Source organism: Leptidea sinapis, chromosome 11, assembly GCF_905404315.1.
Source record: "Leptidea sinapis chromosome 11, ilLepSina1.1, whole genome shotgun sequence".
NCBI classification, from domain to species: domain Eukaryota; kingdom Metazoa; phylum Arthropoda; class Insecta; order Lepidoptera; family Pieridae; genus Leptidea; species Leptidea sinapis.
This window is the reverse complement of record NC_066275.1, coordinates 507,910-528,665: the sequence shown is the minus strand read 5'-3', so window position 1 is coordinate 528,665 and position 20,756 is coordinate 507,910. Positions and strand designations below refer to the sequence as shown.

Genomic DNA, 20,756 nt, shown 5'->3' with positions numbered 1-20,756 from the left:
TGATCGAGCACATGTCCCAAGCTGACAACGATGCCCATTAGACTAAACACTACACACTACTCACACCTCATAACACTCTCACATATTCATACACACTAGCTGTACCTACAACCAATAATATCAATTAACACAAATGTCTAATACCTAACTTGTAACGTAGCATTATAGATCGTAGAAATAGTAATCGTGCATAATAACTGTAATAAGCGTATGCCGAAAGATTCGTTCTGACAAGAACATTTTATTTTATATAACGTAATATTAGCTCTGATTTTTTCATTTTGCCATTTCATAATGCTGTACAAGAACTCATAGAATCATACAGATCACCAGTAGACATCTCAGTGAAGTTTCAAGTATCGTACTTTCTCTCGACGATCGCAGACATACACACGTGATCAGTCATATGCTCCGCGTAACACAACCGCACAGCAAGGCCGAGCGTCCTCGAATGACGCGTCGGGACTCGGGCGTCGATCGCTATTCATGCAATTTAAATCAATGAGCAATAGCGTAGGTGCGGAATGCTCATTGACATCGTATGATCGAGCTTCGACGCGAGTTTACACAAACTGCGATAGCATTAGTTTTAGAGCGAGATAAAACACATAATATTATTCTCAATTCTTATTGAACGAAACGTTTTACTATTGGTTAAAATGTAAGCTTTAGTATTGGTGTGTATTTTCTGAACTTGTAAATATTTTTTAAGTAACGATTGTAATTGGGTAACTAGTTTTAAGGATTTTGTATATATATCGTGTAACTTTTTAATAAATCATATCTTCCACATATTCCTCACAGTCAAGCAGTTGTTTTATTTAATCGCCAAACGCTCAGTCTTTAAAACACTATACACATATCTATTTAATAATCATGTATCACAAGCACACATTATTCAGAACTTTTTCTTCTTTATTTTATATAATTACTTACCATTTATTTGTCAGCGTTATTATTTCATTGTAATTTAATCTGCCAAACTTTGTTAATGGCAATACATGTATATAGTTTATAGAATTAATCTGTAGAATAGAAATGCTGTAAAGTTTGCTTAAAATAAATAAATAAAATATATAGTAATAATAATAGATAAAGTAATTTTCAAATTCAAATATTTTTATTCAAAATAGGATGTGACATCACTTATTGAAAGTCAAAAATTACCACTCATTCCAAAATGAATGCCTCAGACCTGAGAAGAACGGGCGTAACAAACTCAGCGGGCTTTTTTTTCATCGAAAAAAATATGCTTACAAAGTAATATTATACAATTAAACTTATTATTTAATAGCCTGTGGGCAGTCGCTCCATTCCCAATCTGTGGTATCATTAAGAAAGTCATTTATGTTATAGTAACCTTTTTAACATTTATTTATTATTATTTCTGGGATCTTGTTGTAAAAGCATATACATCGCCCCACAAAAGACTTACTAACTTGACTTAGCCGAGTAGTAGGCATCATAAGTTTATGTCTGTTCCTGGTGTTAACATTATGGTTAGGACAGTTTCTAGCAAATTCACTTATATGCCTATGAACATACATTACATTATCGAGGATATATTGAGAAGCAACAGTCAAGATGTTAATTTCTTTGAATTTTGTTCTCAATGATTCTTTAGGACCTAGGTTATAAATAGCGCGAATAGCCCTCTTCTGCAGCACAAATATTGTATTAATCTCAGCAGCGTTGCCCCATAGCAATATGCCATAGGACATAATACTATGGAAATAACTAATGTATACTTGTACTAGTCGCGCCGTATCTATGTCAGTTAATTGTCTAATCTTTTTAACCGCGTATGCTGCAGAATCTGTTCGCCAATCCTTCGATATGGGGGCCCCGTTGTAATTTGGAATCTAGTGTGAAAAAAAGACCTGGAAAAGATGTCTCTTCCTAATAAAAAAAACCTGTGTGTAAACTCTTGACATAAAAATATGTCGAGAGTTTTTTTTTTATATATTTATTTTGTTATTACTGATGGAATCATGTGTTCAAGTAAAAGAGGCTACGAAGGGCCAGTCAGGTTTAACTCTCAGGTTGTGGCTTCATCAATGCGGGTTTCTCACCCGCCATCTCTCGCGTTCCGTGCGAGCACTCTTCTACACGACACACGAATGAACATTCTTCATTGGAATTATAATATTTTAATATTAGTCTCATAATTACAGAAACTACTATATTACATCGAAAATAATAATAAATATGTTGTTTTGCTTTTTAACATTGTAGGTAAATTGCAATATAGCAATATATTTGGCATCCCTATTTAGATAGGTAGGTAACCAAAAAGAACAAAACACGTTAAACTTGACGTGGACTTTAGCAGCTGGTTGGCCATTTCATTTTAACTTTCAAGAAATGTGCGAGAAAATATTTTAAACTCATACTTACTGTATGAAAACTCAATTTTAAGTAATAAAGAAAAGTATAATTAAGTTGTCTGGCTAAGCAACATGTCTTTAAGTTGTGTAAGTGAAAAGTTCTAGGGATTGTGTTCATTTAGATGAAACATTTTTTCTAATGTAGAATTTCTTATTTTTACAAGTTGTTTTTCGATTTCGAGTGATTTTTCTATTTCTTTACAGAAAATGTATGGACTGGTGTGTTTAGTATTGTTTCCGCTATTAGTAAGTCAAAACACTGAAGCTGCGGCAGTGATATCGATTGATTTTGGTTCAGAATGGATGAAAATAGGTATAGTTTCGCCGGGAGTGCCGATGGAAGTTGTACTTAACAAAGAATCTAAACGAAAAACGCCGGCGGTAGTGGCATTTAGAGATGATGTGAGGACATTTGGTGAAGATGCAGTAACCGTGGGAGTGAGGTTCCCTAAGAACTCGTACAAATACCTTTTAGATCTCTTGGGCAAACCATATGATCATCCATTAGTTCAAGCTTACAGGTAAGATATGCCGTTATTTATGACGTTGTATAACGCATTTTTAGCTTATGTATTATATACATTTATTATTTATTTTTATATTTCAAATAACTTCAGCCTTGACCTATTATTTACAGTCACAAATCACAAATAGTAAAAAAATTTAATATGTGACTAGCTAGAAAACCTTAACCATAACAATGGGATGGCTATAGTGGAAAGGCCTTTGAATTTTAAATCTATGTGTATTCTTATAATTATTATAAAACATTTTTTGCATTGGAAAAATAGTGAATAGTGATATCAATGTGAACATCAATCAATCATGTTGCATTGTGACACTAAGTTATATTTATTCAATATCTTTCCAAATGTTATGTTATGTTAAGCCATATTTGTAGTATCATGATCTAATTGAAGGATTTCAAATGTGTATGTTTTAAAAATTGTTCCATACCATTTAAAAAAAATGACAAATTGCCAATTGTTCTATAACATTTTTTTTTATAGTTGTGCTGCTTAGGATTCTTGAATATCTCAATCATTCTGATCTGCACTATAATTGCGCTCAGAAGTGGGAGAGTCACGCTGCCGTCTTTTGACGTCAGCACAATCGGGCCAGACTCGTCCGGGTTAATTACCACACTTGCACAGAATACCGGCGTGAAGTAGCGGCCTAGTGCCGCTATGTTTCGCATAGGTTAGTGTCGAGGACCGGAGGCCAATCCCCGCCCTCCCCTTCCCCCCAACAAAAAAATATGAGAGTGGTGTATAAAGATAAATTACCCCAGGAGGGTACCGGCTCCTGTAGATCCGGAGAATCCCTCCCCGGGCATTCGCGCTCGAGCTGCCCCTCGTATTCTGGGGAGGGCACAGTACCGCGCATGACCGAGGACAAACGAGGCAGTAGCACCACGGCACCCCACTCCACGCTTAATGTGGACTTTTGTAACATCAGGGAAATTCACTCCAACTAAAACGCCGTCCACCACCACCTTGAGACGGCGCAGCCGGCCTTGTGTTTCCTTACGGAGACGCAGATATCTCGACCTAGCGATACGTCATATTTAACGTACCCCGGGTACAAAATTGAGCACAATTTTTTGCCTCATGCCGGGGTATGTGTGTACGTTAGGGAGGATATCTGCTGTCGCCGTCTCGGCAATTTTGAGGGTAGGGACCTGTCCACTCTCTGGCTCCGCGTAGATTTAGAGGACCGCGTCCGCATCTATGCGTGTGTCTACAGGTCCCATAGTGGTAACGCAGAAACCGATCATCTCATGGGCTGCGTTCAAGCGGCAATTGACGACGTGCTTGCACAGATCCCCTCCGCTGAAATCGTAGTCTTGGATGATTTCAACGGGCACAATGCCGAATGGCTTGGATCACGTACCACAGACTACGCAGGGCGATCTGCGCATAATTTTGCATTGGCGTATAGTCTGTCCCAATTGGTCGAGTCGCCAACGCGGCAACCGGATGTGGATAGCCACTTGCCGTCCTTATTGGATCTTCTGTTGACTACACATCCCGATGGTTACCAGGTCTTTGTCGACGCCCCTCTCCGAACGTCCGACCATTGCCTGGTCAGGAGTGTAGTGCCTATCCGACGCCAACGTCGCAGACCACCAGCGAACCGCCGCGTTTGGCACTACAAGTCAGCAGATTGGGATAGGATGCGTTCCTTTTTTGCATCCTACTCTTGGGGCGGGGTTTGTTTCCCTTCGGATGATCCTAGTGCCTGCGTCGTTGCAGTAGCCGATGTGATACTACAGGGTATGGATATTTTTATACCAAACTCTGTAGTACCCATCGGTGGCAGATCACAGCCCTGGTTCGATGCGTCAGTTAAAGCAGCATCTGACTGCAAAAAACAGGCGTATCGAGCTTGGGTTGCGGCGCTGGGCACAAAGGATCCGAACTGCATAGTTCTTAAGAGGAAATACAACCGTGCCTCCAGATTTTTTAAGCGGCAAATCGCCCGTACAAAATCAAAACACGTCGTCAAAATCGGCGAGCAGTTTTCCAGTTACCGACCGGAACACGCAAGTTCTGGTCGTTGTCGAAAGCTGCTCTTGGTAACTTCAGCCAGCCGTCCATGCCGAAGTGGAAAAGGGGGAATGACACCCTGGCCCATACGGCAAAAGAGAAAGCCGATTTCTAGTGCACTCTTTTCGCCTCCAACTCGAATCTTGATGACAACGGAAAAACACCGCCGACCATCCCGCGGTGTCAGAGCTCTATGCCTGAAGTACAGTTCAGACAGAAAACTGTTAGGCGAGCTCTGTTTTCGTTGGACGTCAGGAAGTCGAGCGGGCCGGATGGGATTTCTCCAATCGTGCTTAGAACGTGTGCCCCTGAGTTGACGCCGGTGCTAACGCGTTTATTCCGGCACTCTTATTCTAAAGGCGTAGTCCCTGACTCATGGAAGTCAGCCCTTGTCCATACGATCCAAAAAAAAGGAGACAGTTCGTATCCGGCAAACTACAGGCCTATTGCTATTACCTCCCTGCTCTCCAAAATCATGGAGAGCATAATTAGCCGTCAGCTCTTGGTATAGGCCTAGAGGGTCACCAGTTGATCAACGACCGACAATACGGGTTTCGCCATGGTCGGTCGGCAGGTGGCATTCTGGTATACCTAACACATAGATGGGCTGCGGCTATTGAAAGCAAGGGAGAAGGCCTGGCAGTTAGCCTGGATATAGCGAAGGCCTTTGATCGTGTATGGCACAAGGCGCTCCTCTCCAAACTTCCATCATTTGGGCTTCCCGAGAGCTTGTGCAAGTGGACCTCCAGCTTACAGGTCCTCACTGGGCGCAGCATACAGGTCGTTGTCGACGGATATTGCTCGAACCCGAAGCCCGTGAATGCTGGAGTGCCCCAAGGCTGTGTGCTGTCTCCCACGCTGTTTCTTCTGCATATCAATGATATGTTGGACACCTCCAACATTCATTGCTATGCGGATGACAGCACTGGTGATGCCGTATACACGGGCCATGCAGGTCTCTCTCGGGAAATCGTCGACCAGTGCCGGGAGAAACTTGTGTCTTCTATCGAGTCCTCTCTTGAGAAGGTCGCGGAATGGGGAAAATTGAACCTTGTACAATTTAACCCCCAGATGACTCAAGTTTGCGCGTTTACCACTAAAAAAACCCCATTTGTCGTATCACCGCTCTTCGACAACACTTCCCTAAAAGCCTCGCCTAGTAATAGAGCACGGTAATACTTCAAGCCGACCCACATACTAGCGCTCTACAAAGCGCAGGTCCGGCCACACATGGAGTATTGCTGTCATCTCTGGTCTGGCGCACCCTAGTATCAGCTCGATCCATTTGACCGCGTGCAACGCAGAGCGGCTCGAATTGTTGGGGTCCCAGTACTCCGTGAACGGCTGGTTCACTTGGCGTTGCGTAGAGACGTCGCTTCATTGTGTGTCTTCTACCGCATTTATCACGGGGAGTGTTCCGAAGAACTGTTTAACCTGATTCCTGACGCCGAATTCCACCTTCGCACGACACGCCACAAGTTAGGATATCATCCTCACCATCTGGATGTGTGGCGGTCGTCCACAGTGCGGTTTTCAAGGAGCTTTCTTCCACGTACTACAAAGCTGTGGAATGGCTTCCTTGTGCGGTGTTTCCGGGACGATACGACATGGGTACCTTCAAAAAAAAGCGCGTACACCTTCCTTAAAGGCCGGCAACTACCACTTGTATACTCTCTGTATGTCACTATTGACAATATTAATACACTCTAAAATTTTATCGAAGTTTGAAAGTTAAGGTTTAAAGGGTGCATTTATGGTGATGGAAGCAACAGATTCATTATTTAGCTTATGGCTACCCCTGAGATACTGCATCTCTTTAAATCTAGGATATCATCACCACCATCTGGATGTGTGGTTGACAGTGTGGTTTTCAAGGAGCTTTCTTCCTCGTACTACAAGGCTGCGGAATGAGCTTCATTGTGCAGTGTTTCAGGGATGATATGACATGGGTACCTTCAAAAAAGCGTGTACACCTTCCTTAAAGGCCAGCAACGCTCTTGTGATTCCTCTGGTGTTGCAAAAGAATGTGGGTGGCTGTGATCACTTAACATCAGGTGACCCGTACGCTCGTTTGTCCTCCTCCTATTCCATAAACAAAAATCTTGTCAATCAAAATCAGTTATAGGAACAATAGATTCACTTTCCTTTTTTATTGTCCTGTGTCTCCGTTAGAGATGTTCCTCTCATGGACACTATGTTCATCTATATGCTAGTATTTTCTTAGTCTATGGTAAAGATTCCCTTTGGTTTTTCAAAGAGAATAATATGTTGCAATGACTTTCTCTGTTGCACAACTTATAAGCTGTAGGCACTTTGGTTCTAACTAGTTGTAAGTAGTTGAGCTTTGGAATGAGCAAAGATTGCTTACCATAGGTATTTAGTATCTAGCGTAAGGAAAATTTTTTGAGTGGATGTTAAATACAAGTTTGGTAATTAAATATGTTTATAACGAGGTAGGCACTGCCTATTTATATGATATGCACACCCCTGGTCACATTACACTATCAGCAGAACATATTGTTATTGTTATGGGCGGATGATTCTACTCAATATTGTCTACCAAGTCAATCAGCTTGTACCATCGCTTACTCCCATAGAAATTATAATACAAAAATAAAATTTGTAAACAAAATTTATGAATGATGGTTAACTTGAACCCTCGATCTCTTGCATCCCATGCAAGTGCTCTTGCACTGAGGCCAACCGTTCAGGTGACGTTTTTATTTAATTTGGGATATTAATCCCAGAGGTGAGGGTTATCACTTTAAAAGAATAACAAATTATTGTATTTTAGGGAAAAATTCCCATACTATGAAATAGTGCCCTCAGAAAGAGGTACACCAGAGTTTATTCATGATGAAAAGACAAGATATACACCTGAAGAGTTGGTTGCTCAACTGCTTGGTAAAGCTAAAGAGTTTGCTGAGATAAGCCATGGTAAGTAATTTTAATAAGTGTATTTTGTTGTTTCTTGAGGGTATATTTTAACTTCCTGTTTGCTCATGTTGCCATATGGCAATGGCATGAGGCCAACATTTAGTACGCTGTTATGAAGTTAGCGCACAAGACATTGGTTGAAAATTGTTTCCATATTTTTCATTTAATGTAAACAATTTTACAGATATGAATAATCATAGACAAACAAATATTTGGAGAGTTGTCTGCTTAGTTTTTATTAACATTGATATTATGTGCATTAATAGTAAAAAGCTGCTATGTACTGGCACATTTATTTATAAATGTGGAATTATTATTCAAATAGATGATGAAGCTTTGAATGATTTTGTTTAAGCTGTGAAGAATTAAAATAATACAATGTGTCAAGCTTGTAGTGAAAGTTAATTTTTTGTTCATTTCAAGTCCATTGAAAATGCATACTAATACAAACTTATCAATGGTTATTTTACTAATGAGAGGATTTATTGATAATTATGACCTTTTATAGTTACTACTATTGTATCCATAGTTTACATAAGCACCATGTTCTTCTTAGGTTTTTCCTCTAGCTGAATTTGCTGTTGGTGGGATGTTGATTTCTTAGTTGATGTAGTTCTTATGTTGCTCCCACTTCCATATTTCCTGATTAATTCTTATCAAAATGTCAGTTTCAGTTTTTTGGTCTGTGCTGTTTGATTCATATTATATACATACTACAGGTCACTTTAATCCTGTCATGGTTTATGCTATGGCTTGATCCTATGGCATTTTTGATTATCAAATTATATTGAATTAAAATGATAGACTAAGTCAAATCGATATATTCTAAATAATTGGTTTTGAGAAGAGAAGGATGTTTAGGTAATGGTGATTGGTACACCCTGCCCATTGTAATGTAGTGGTTTGTGCTTAGGGTTCACAATAATTCTCATTGAGACAGAAGATGTTGTTTAATTTTTCCAGTAATTTCACCAGCTATGGCACCCTTAGTGGCATACACTAGATTCTATTGATGAAAGTTAAAGTTAAGTGAAAAAATCTCATTATTTTCAGGACAACCAATAAGTGAGTGTGTGATAACAGTTCCTGGATTTTTCAACCAAGCTGAGCGCAGGGCTATGAAGGAAGCAGCCTCATTGGCTGGCCTTAATTTGTTGCAGTTGATTAATGATTACACAGCAATTGGTATCAACTATGGAATATTCAGAAGAAAGGTATATTTATATAAAAGACTATTTACAGATGCACATAAATAGCAGAAAATTGACTGATTACCCATCATGAGAGATTTTAATATCCTCAATAAATGTTTGATTATATGTTATCTTCTTCTTCTTCACACGGGCGGTTTCCGCTAGTCGACGTCATATTCGCCTATCTTACGTGCGAGGGTTGCATTTTGCTACTCCAACCAGCCAAGCTCCTCCAAGAAGTCACCCTACTTCTTAAGTTGTTTTTATGTTATAAGCACAATTATTATTGATTTGAATGTAAATTTATTTTTTCACATGCGGGTTTCATAAAGTAAATTTGAATTGCAATTTTGGCTTTTGTTATTTATGTGTTGTATTTTTTTAAATTGTGGATTTAACAGCATCAACAGTCAGTTTAATTATAATATCATGTTGTGTTTTTGATATTTTATTGACTTGGAATTTGAAAGTAATGCTGTAGATAATATTATGATATATATGTGGCTTTGATCAATGATTCAAAATATCTACTTTCAACAGACATTCACTACAATTCTGTTTAATACTCCATTCCAATTTGTAATTAAATTTAAATAAAATAATAACTCTTAAAAACTTAATACAGAATAAAATAAATAATTTTGTTTTTAAGTTGTAGCAATATTAAGCAGACTAGATACTATCCCCTTATTCATAATAGTCTGCTAACTTAAAGCATTGCTAATTCTCACTCTGTCTTCTTCTATTGACCTAAGTCAGAATGAGAAAAAACACTCCTTAGCAGCTGTTTTAAGTTAGCGGACCATTATGAATAAGGGGGTATATCTTTATCAATGACTTATGTTTACCAACTATCATTATTTATAATGACGACCCATATAAGCCAGTGGTTAGTGACCCTACCTTTGTAGCTAGAGGTCCCGGATTCGAACCCCTGTTGGTGCAAACATTTATATGATGAATAAGTATTTTATTTACGTATGTTTAAATAAGTATATTGTTGTCTTGTACCCATTACAGGCAATGTTTAGTTTGGGGCAATATAATTTGTGTAAAAGTGTGTCAATATTATTATGATGAATTTTACAATTATGTTGCTGAAATATTTCTGTGTTATCCAATAATTTTTACTGTGTTAATCATGATTTATTAAAATTTAAGGAAATCAATGAGTCAGCCTGGCACGCCCTGTTCTTTGATATGGGTGCTAAGTCAACTAAAGCAGCGCTTGTGGAGTACAAAACAGTCAAGACAAAGGAGAAGGGTTATGTTGAAACAGTGCCACAGTTGCAAGTGATTGGTGTTTCATATGACAGGTGCATATTGTTCTTAGACTTGCTAATATGAATAATAATATCATATTTTTTTTATGTTTTTTTTAATTTTATGGAACAAGGAGGACGTATGGGTCACCTGGTGTTAATTAATAATACCAGTGGGAGGCTCCTTTGCACAGGAAGCCGGCTAGATTATGGGTACCACAACGGCGGCTATTTCTGCCGTGAAGCAGTAATCTGTAATAATGTGTTTCGGTCTGAAGGGCGCCGTAGCTAATGAAATTACTGGGAAAACGAGACTTAACATCTTATGTCTTAAGGTGCCGAGCGTAATTGTAGTGCCACTCAGATTTTTTGGGTTTTTCAAGAATCCTGACCGGCACTGCATTGTAATGGGTAGGGCGTTTGAATTACCATCAGCTGAACGTCGTGCTCGTCTTGCCTTATTTTCATAAAAAAAAATGATCACCGCCGCCCACATTCTCTTGCAACACCAGAGGAATCACAGGAGCGTACACCTTACGCACTTTTTCTGAAGGTACCCATGTCGTATCGTCCCGGAAACACCGCACAAGGATGCTCATTCCACAGCTTTGTAGTATGTGAAAGAAGGCTCCTTGAAAAGCGCAAAGTGGAGGACGGCCACATCCAGATGGTGGTGATGATATATTAATTTATGGCATGTCGTGCGAAGGTGGAAATCGGCGGCAGGAATCAGGTTAAACAACTCTTCGGAACACTCCCCGTGATAAATGCGGAAGAAGACACACAATGAAGCGACGCGGACATCTAAGCAACAGCAAGTGATCCAGCCGTTCACAGAGCACTGGCCCCTTGTTTGATTTAATGTTGATTTTACTGAAAAATAATTTAAATGTAAATACAATAATTTCGCAACAGTGTCTTTTATTAATTTCATAAATTTCTAAATGTAAAATTGCGAAATATGTGACATCACACTAAGTAGGGAGGGGTCTCACAGATGTGACCAGCTGTGACAGGGACGGGGAGGGGTCACATAATCATGAAATTCTTGTGACATAATTTATGGTTGGCCCCTTTTAGTCCCTATATAGTAATATTTTTTATTTTTTTTTTCTTTAACGCCTGTATTTTTGGATTCCCAATGTTAGGAAAAATTCATATAAACCAATTTACAAATAAATACTATTGTAACATGAAATTATATTATTGTCATTAACAATATTTCAGGACTCTTGGAGGTCTAGAGATGACTCTGCGTCTCCGGGAACACTTAATCAAAGCTTGGGAGTCTAATGGCGGCGGTAACGTCAGAGCGTCCCCCCGGTCCATGGAAAAACTTTTACGTGAAGCGGAACGTTTGAAGATTGTGCTGTCTGCTAATACTGAACATTATGCGCAGATTGAAAGCCTCCTGGATGATAAAGATTTCAAATTATTGGTATGTACTCTCTTTTCTATTTAGTTTTTAAAGTGAAATCTTCTTTAGTGTTCATGTTCACATCACTGACATGATCATCACTGGGGCATGCGTTTAATAAATAATTATAAAAATAATTATAAATATATATAGTTAGACACTTCTCGGATGGGTGAAGTTCGCGTCACCGAAATGCTTATATCTGTAATTATACAGGTGACATATTTTTTTGTAAAATTATTTTTGAAGAAATATTTTTCTTTGAAATTTTCTTTTTTTTAACTATATTTCCGGGAAACTTTGAAATATTTGCTTTTAAACTTTATCGTTGAACTCTTACTATGTGTCCCAAGCACACATTTCTACTTATGAGTTATCTGTCATTGTAAAAACAACAATAGGAATACAAGTACATTAATGGTCATTCGAATCCCCGTAGGTATGAACATTTATAATATTATGATGAATCCTTGTTTTTGTATGTATATTGTATTAAATACACAATTGTGATACACCTTATAGTACAGGCAATGCCTAGTTAGGGTCAAGTTAATTAATGTAAAAGTGTGTCAATATTTTCTTATTTATATTATCTTCAAAAAAATTACATACTTAAAGTATAGCGTGCAGAAAAGAGTTGTGCTGTGAAATGTGCTGTTTGCAGCCATTTTCTCTCATGCTTTTCTTCAAGTGCCTATATAGTTAGGCTGACGGTCAGTTTTTAATGCGTGACCAATGTTGATTTGTTAATATGTGCATTAGCTAGTGGTTTGATATTCAAAGTACTAAGGAGCTAATGTCAAGTGTGGCTGACTATTTACGACTTGTCAATCAAAAACCGTTACAGTTACAATAGATTCGCTTACCTTTTCTATCTTGCTGTATCTCCGTTACAGATCTTCTTCGCTCTAGCAGACTTTATTTGTCTATAGTGTATGCTGCAGATGGAAGTCAGATTACTTGTTCGTTTCAAAAAAAAATATTTTCTTTGATTTGAACGCGAGTGTTACACATGTAAATAAATCACGTTTAAAGTGATCTGGGATCCAATAATCTCTAAATTAAAACTACATTACATACCAAAAAAGGAGAGGACACTGTCAGTAATTTTTGCCAAAAACCATCTGTCTATAGCAAATACCATCTCTGAAGCAATAAATGGCGCTAAACTTCATAATGACAACTATGACAAATGGTATCTTTGACTCATATTATCTGCAGTCCCCCTGAAAACCAGTTCTGGAAAAGTATTGAAACGTCGGGTTGACTAAAATAATAATAGAAAATGTAACTTTTACATAAAAATGTAATGTAAAAACACAGAATTACACGCGTTTTAATCCTTAAAAGTGTTTTATTTAAAAAAAAAATATCGTGTACAGGTCACCCGCACAGAGCTAGAAGAGATCTGCGCTGATCTATGGCCCCGTGTTACAAATGTTGTCCAACGTGCCATATCAGCGGCTGCCGGTTCCGGAGTTGGAGCCAGGCTGATAGTAGCTGGAGGTGGCTCCAGGGTCCCTGCTGTGCTTGAAGCTCTGAAGAATGCTGCCGGGGTTGAACCTCAGAAGTCCATTAATGCTGATGAGGCAGCTACCATGGGAGCAGTGTACAGGTAGTTATAGTGTACAAAAGATAGATTTTACCAGTGGGAGGCTCCTTTGCACAGGATGCCGGCTAGTTAATTGGTACCACAACCGCGCCTATTTCTGTGTAAACATTACTGTGTTTCGTTCTGAAGGGCGCCGTAGCTAGTGAAGTTACTTGGTAAATGAGACTTAATATCTTACGTCTCGAAGTGACGACGCGGCATTATTGCATGGTAATGAGTAGGGCGTATCAATTACCATCAGCTAAATGCCCTGCGCGTCGCGTCCTTTATTTTCATAAATAAAAAATAGACTCGAGGGAAGCTTACAGCAGGAGCAGGCCTTCACTTTAAATAAAATAAAATTTATAAAGGTACCTAAATATTTTTATTAAACATAATATTATATTACATTATTAAAAATAGTGACAAGTAGTAGCAAGCGTCACCTGATGTTAAGTGATCACCGCCGCCCAAATTCTCTTGCAACACCAGAGGAATCACAGAAGTGTTACCAGCCCTTTAGAGAAGACCTAATAATTGTGGGGACACCGAAACAGGTGGAAATCTGAAGATGTAGGGTATGTATCTCAATAACGAATGGTTAATGAATATAATGTTCATTAGGTTTCTTACAGGGAGCTTGTGTGGCACCCGAATATCGTGCATGTTTTTTATGACAATAAGGGACGAGACGAGCAGGACATTCAGCTGATGGTAATTAGATACGCCCTGCCCATTACATTGCAGTGCCGCTCAGTATTCTTGAAAAACCCAAAAACATTCATCCACTAGCACTATTACGAACTAGCTTCTGCTCCCTTAGGAATTTCGGGATACAATTTAACCCAAATCCTTGACCATTCTTGTACCATTGACAACAATAATATGTATTTCACAATGCTTAAGCAAATGCTTATATTTTTCACAGGGCTGCAGCGTTGGCTACCGGCTACAAAGTAGCAGCGTTCAACATCCGCGATGCTGTCATGTTTCCCATACAGGTGGTGTTCACGAGAAACGTCGACGGCAATGAGAAACTCGTAAGCATTCTGTTATTTACAATGTACCCCTACTTTCGATGTAAATTGTACTATTTTCTTACTTTTTTAGTTTATTATCTATTAAATTTATGCAAAAGTAAGCATCTCGTATTTGTTACCATTTTGGTATTTTAGAGTAATTGGATAACCAATTTTTTTCTTATACAGATAAAGAGAACACTTTTCGGGCCAATGAATCCCTACCCACAAAAGAAGGTGATCACTTTCAACAAACACACCGGCGACTTTACATTCAACGTTAATTATGCCGAGCTAGATCACATCCCATCAAACGAGCTCGCCAACATTGGTGCATTGAACCTTACTCAAGTTGTTCTGACGGGAGTCGCTGAAGCATTAGCCAAGAATTCCGGTGAAAATGTTGAACATAAAGGGATTAAAGCTCATTTTAATATGGATGATTCGGGGATACTCAACCTAGTTAACGTCGAATTTGTTGCCGAGAAAACTGTAACAGATGAGGATGAAGATAAAGATAGCACTTTGTCTAAAATTGGTAGCACCATTAGTAAATTGTTCGGTTCCGATGCGGAGACGCTAGAGCAAGGGGCACAAGAACAAGAAAAACCACAGGAAACTGTAAATAATGAAACACTTAATGCAAACGAGACTACTACTGCTAAACAGAATGCAACAGACCCAGAAATCAAACCAAAACCTAAATTAGTTGTTCTAAAAGAACCAATCAAAACTGAAGAACAGATACTGAACTTAAAACCGCTTTCTGAAGACCAATTTAAAACTTCTAAATCGAAAATTGTTGAACTATATAATATTGATAGAAAGCGAGTGGAAAGAGAGACCGCTTTAAATAATTTAGAGGCATTCGTTGTTGATGCGGCAATGAAAGTGGATATGGAGGAATTTGCTGAATGTGGAACTCCTGAACAGATAGAAGAGATTAAAAAACTATGTGCTGAGATCTCAGAATGGCTTTATGATGATGGTTATGAAGCACCGACTGAGCTTTATGAAGAGAAATTGAAAGGTCTCAAAGAAAAGACTAATCCAATATTCTATAAGCATTGGGAACATAGAGAACGTCCGGATGCAATTGCGGCTATTCGCACAATGATCAATAAATCGCAGGATTTCTTGAAAATGGCCAAGAACCTTACACAGAATTCCGAATCTGATAATGATGTATTCACTGATGTAGAAATATCAGTTCTTGAGAAGAAGATAGAAGAAACAGAATCTTGGCTCTCTAAAATAATAAAAGAGCAGGAGGCTTTAAAGAAAAACGAAGAAATCAAATTAACGGTTGAGAGTATTCGGGAGAAAGTAACCATTTTAGATCGTGAAGTAAAATATCTGCTTAATAAGATGAAAATATGGCGGCCTAAGAAACCGAAGAAGGATGCTGAGAACAAGACTGAGACGGTTACTGAACCGGAAAAGTCTGATGATGAACCGGTGCAGGAAGAACAACCTGAAACGCAAGAACCGGAATCTGAACCGAAATCGGAAACCCCACAAACCGATGGAACGACTGAAACACCGCAATTAGACGTGGAACATTCCGAATTATAAATATTTGGCTTAAGTTATTTATATTTAGCATAATTTATTTCCTATTATGAGCGTTCGCTTTTTGTACCGCGTTCAAAGCACAATGTATTGTTTTGTTTTGAAATTAGATTATATAAATCTCGTTACAATTTTGACATGTCTGTATATGTGTGTGCCCCAATTTGTTAGAATTGATATGTGCAAAAACCGAACGCTACCACATAGTAAATTCTATCACCTGTCTTGACTGTGTCAAAGTCCTAAATCATTTAAAATCTCAACCGCATCATCGATGGTAATTTCAAAAGGACCAAGATCATCTACAAAGTCATTTCTACTTAGCTGTATTTCTAATTTATTGTTAATTAATTGTGGGTTAGTGTTTTTCTGTGTTGTAATGAAGTGGACAAAGATGTATTAAACGTATTTATTATTATTGTCCTGTGATAGTGTTCTTTATACCCTGCAAGCCTTTCTTACGGTATTACTGTTACAAGTAAAAATAATTAAATTATTTACCAAATACTTAGAAGTTGTGACTGCTTCTTGTATGCAGTGTTTGTTTGAATACTGAATAGCCCGATAAAGAATTATTTAAGTCAAAATAAATTTTACTTTCTCATCGGGGACGATAAAATGTTAGCACAATATGTCTTTAAAAATACAGTAAAAGATTTAGAAAAATCTTACCATGATATAAATACAGGTTGCTGTTACTAAAAAAAAACTAACTTTAGACTGGCCCAGTGCAATATTATGGATTATTGTTATATGATTTCTTACTTGTAACATTAGTAAATTGTTTTGATGAAATTATTTTTACATAATATTGTAAATGTGATAATGTAACGGTTTGATGTTCGTCGTAAGTTGATATGAATCCAGTCGCAAATAAATTATTGGAAATGAAAATGTTGTTTTAATCATGAAATTTTTTTTTTAGATATTTACGAATTACTTTTTAGGGTTCTGGACCCGAAGGGTAATGGAAGGTTGAGCTACGGCAACTTTATTAAAAAGAGCGCAAAAAAAATACCGGGAGAGTTTCTTGCGCCGTTTCTTTCTACGAGCGGTATTTGTTTCCGAAGCGGTGGTAGTGTTGGAAGCGACATCTAAAAGAAATGTGAAGGAATAAATTTTGAGAAAATAAACTTCTTCTTTGTCGGTCTGAAGGGCGCCGTAGCTAGTGAAATTACTGGGCAAATGAGACTTAACATCTTATGTCTCAAGGTGACGAGCGCAATTGTAGTGCCATTCAGAAATTTTGGACTTTTCAAGAATGCTGAGCAGCACTTCCTTGTAATGGGCAAGGCGTATCAATTACCACCATCTGAACGTTCTGCTCGTCTCGTCCCGTATTTTCACACAAAAAAACGAATTTCATCATATTTTGACCCGTCCCTTTGTCACAACTGGTTTTTTAAAAAATTGACATTTATAAAATTCAAATTAAAAAAAACTATTCAATGTAAAACTTTATAGGTTATTTATTGCAAATCAGGATGAAGTACAAAAGTTACAATAGTATTCAAATGAGTACAACAATATTCATTAATAATAAACTTTACCACTATATTACTCCCAACTATCTTTATCATTCAAATAATCTTTCATATTATAATAGACCTTAGATGTTCATTTATTTTTTACGATACATTTCAATTTTTAATTGGTAATATTTTAATATCATTTGGGAGTTTATTATAAAATATAACACAAACCACTTTTAAAGATTTAGCAATTTTACGGAGCCTGGTTGATGGAATTGCGAGTTTATGTTTGTTTCGAGTATTGAAATTATGTACATCACTATTCTTTTTAAATTGGCTTATATGGTTATGAGCGCATAGGAGGTTCTTGTATATATACTGGCAGTGTACCTACTGTCATAATATTAATTTCACTAAAATTTTCTCTCTATATTGACTCCTCGAATTGCCCAGAAAATGCAGAAAATTCAGCACAAATATGTTGTCAATACTGCAGCCCTACCCCACAGTATAGGTAATTCTGTAAGACATGACACTATGAAAGTATACAAATGATTTAAGTTTTCTTTAGTGTTAATTCCGCCAATATTTGTCTCGCCAAAAGTTGAGACTTTTGGCGAGACAACACGTCCTGAGGATGCCTCGTGTTGAGGTGAAACACGTGTCGAATTGGTTAAAAACATATATTGGCGGAATTAACACTAAAGAAAACTTCAATCATTTGTATAATTATGGATTTCCGCAAAGTAACGCCTACTTCAATAAATTTACTATGAAAGTAGCTAAAATATATAATATTTTAGTATCGCAAATACTGCAGAGCTTAGTCTATTACATAAGTTTTTTGTATCAGCACCCCATTGTAGCTTAAAGTCTAATGTAATGCCTAGGAATGTTGTCGTTTCTACTACGTCAAATTTGTCTTCATGTTACCAAGACAGTGACAAAAAAAATCACGCAAACTATTGCGTAAAAATAACTATATTGAAGATACCTGGAGGACGGCCCAAACCTTCGTTTGTCTGTCAGCTGGCTGGATCACTTATTAGATCAAATTTGAACAGTGTGTATTACTAGATACTTCCGCTATAGTAAAAACTATGCTAATTGAAAATTTCTTCAAAAAAATTGTTATTACAGTACGTAGGTATATAGTGAATTATATCTTGCCTGAATTTCTTGTAGTACTTTAACAAATTTTTACTACGCAACCCGGTATTGTAGTTTCAATTATTAGCAAAGTTTAACTGTACATGTGGCACGTCAACGTCACACATTGTTCGCGACTGGCTCGATTACGCCTGCGGTATCTAGTTTCAGCGCAACGGAGACCAATCCTTAATCTAAGTTATTAACTAATCTAAAACAAAAATACGCGTCACGCATAGTAGGGAAAGAGTGGGAAGACCCAGCATCCAGTGATAGTGGGAAACTAATTGAAACTAGTTACCAAAACAACATATTGAGATGATGAGATTCCCAGTGAGAATTGAATGTATAACGCGTGCTTGATTTTCTTTATTTTGACTTTCCTCGGGAATCAGAATAAATAAAAGTCCCGCGACTTACCAATTTTTTTAATAATGATGTTCAGTTACAAGAGTCGGGGCGTATATAAGTTCGGCCCAAGTTTACTTGGATCTCATAACTTTTTAACAGTTCGTGAGTATTGGCAACCAAATATATACCGAAATGATTTTCGTCAAATACGAATATTTTTGAAAACCACACTGTAGAAGAACGACATACATCCACATGGCGAATGGCGGTTAAATGTCATGTGGCATGGAAAAATGGTTGAATTCGGTTGTAGCCAAACAGCTTTTCATGAGACTCCCCAAGATAAATGCGCTTAGAGATCCACAATGTAATAACGTCTGAGTAACTACCAGAGATCGAGCCGTTCCCAGATCACTAGATCTCCGACGATTCGAGTAGGTCTTCGTTACCCGCGACCCGCGTGGTTTGAGCTAGTACTAAGGTACACGCCACTGATAAGTTTACCAACAGATACGTGCGAGTCAGTCACGCATTTGCCTGCTTCATTTCATTTGAGATTCAAATTCCAAAAGATATCAAATTATATATGGTAGTTACTTTGTGTATTTAAATAGGAATTTGGACACGTGTCCCAAGATATTTGAAGAGTAGAACATCTCACATTCGTGTGGACCTCTGTAAACAGTTTTCATAAGATAACGTTACTGAACTTACGTTTTAAGTTTACTTTAAAGATAGCTTCAGTAAATACGAGTATATGTAATTAATACGTATCATTGCAGGGCACAGTATTTTTTAATACTTTTGTTAGACAAGAGGATACGGGCGATGATTGTAGATAGGTTGATGATTGCGTGATCACTATCCATCTAAAAACTTTAGAAATAAAGGAATTTCATAATCTAGATGTGGGAGAATTTAATCAAAGGGACGAAATATGGTAACTTTTTTGATATACCGTCGTAATTAGTAGATGGAGGATTTTGAATCCACAGCAAAGTGAGGAATTCTACAGTAGAATCCCTAGTACTACCTATCTAATAATAAAACAACTAAAAACTTTTATTTACATTTGAGACAATTTCGCCTTTATAAAAATTCATTTTAACAGTTTTATTAGGAATAGAGATTGTTTTAGATTTCATATTCTGCGTGTTTGAAATAATGTCCGACGATGAATCTCGTTGTTTGGATGTAGATGGGCGCGGTGACAGTGGCATGGATGGATTAACCGAAGGTTCTGGTTCTCTACGATGTTCTGCTACAGCACTTGACTTCTAACCTCCATGTCGTTTTAGAACGGTTAAGTCTGCTCCAGATTCTAAAAAAGTATAGCAGAAGAACGACGGAAACAATGTCCTGTAAACAGCTTGATATCTGGTAACTTCAAATGAGTAGCGATTTTTTGTGGCATGTTAGAAAATTTATTTTTTCTCATAACTTGTTTGAAGCACTTGCCATTTTGATATCGGATGAAAAACCGATTGGTCTTCATATCAGCAGGACGCATGTTCAGGTATTTCGGTCGGTTAGTTTTTGTTTTGTGTCTGTCAGTTTTACTAACAGTAAATCATCCGAGTGATTTTCGATATCATCAACAGTTATTTTTGAAAGTTCATTGCCACGACAAGCTCCATGTGCCTACTCTGAAAATTACAACCACCTGTAACAAAACCGAATGTGAATAAGACATGTATCTATCGAAGTACAGGTTACATTAAAATGCGCATTTAAGAACACTATTATGGTTAGTAAAGTCCACCTATGGTGGATTAGTAAAGTAACCACCATACATAGTTACTTAATTTTGCAGCAAGAAAGACTGTCGGGTTTGGCCTCATTAAGGAAAGTCTCCAA

General features: G+C 37.6%; 1 protein-coding gene across 1 annotated transcript; it reads left to right on the top strand.

The window, feature by feature from the left end:
* The first annotated feature begins 2,305 nt into the window (after nucleotides 1-2,305).
* LOC126966673 (hypoxia up-regulated protein 1) lies at nucleotides 2,306-16,821 on the top strand. The gene is made up of 9 exons (XM_050810815.1): nucleotides 2,306-2,474; nucleotides 2,592-2,908; nucleotides 7,731-7,873; nucleotides 8,927-9,087; nucleotides 10,228-10,382; nucleotides 11,556-11,766; nucleotides 13,128-13,360; nucleotides 14,265-14,376; nucleotides 14,545-16,821. The coding sequence occupies exons 1-9, from the start codon at nucleotides 2,460-2,462 to the stop codon at nucleotides 15,928-15,930; spliced, it is 2,733 nt and encodes a 910-aa protein (XP_050666772.1). The 5' UTR covers nucleotides 2,306-2,459; the 3' UTR covers nucleotides 15,931-16,821.
* Nucleotides 16,822-20,756: the final 3,935 nt, after the last annotated feature.

Bases quoted from the DNA above. Each gene is read 5' to 3' on its own strand.
- LOC126966673 (XM_050810815.1), top strand. The intron at 2,909-7,730 runs GTAAGATATGCC...ATTGTATTTTAG, and splicing joins CCATTAGTTCAAGCTTACAG to GGAAAAATTCCCATACTATG. The intron at 14,377-14,544 runs GTAAGCATTCTG...TTTCTTATACAG, and splicing joins TCGACGGCAATGAGAAACTC to ATAAAGAGAACACTTTTCGG.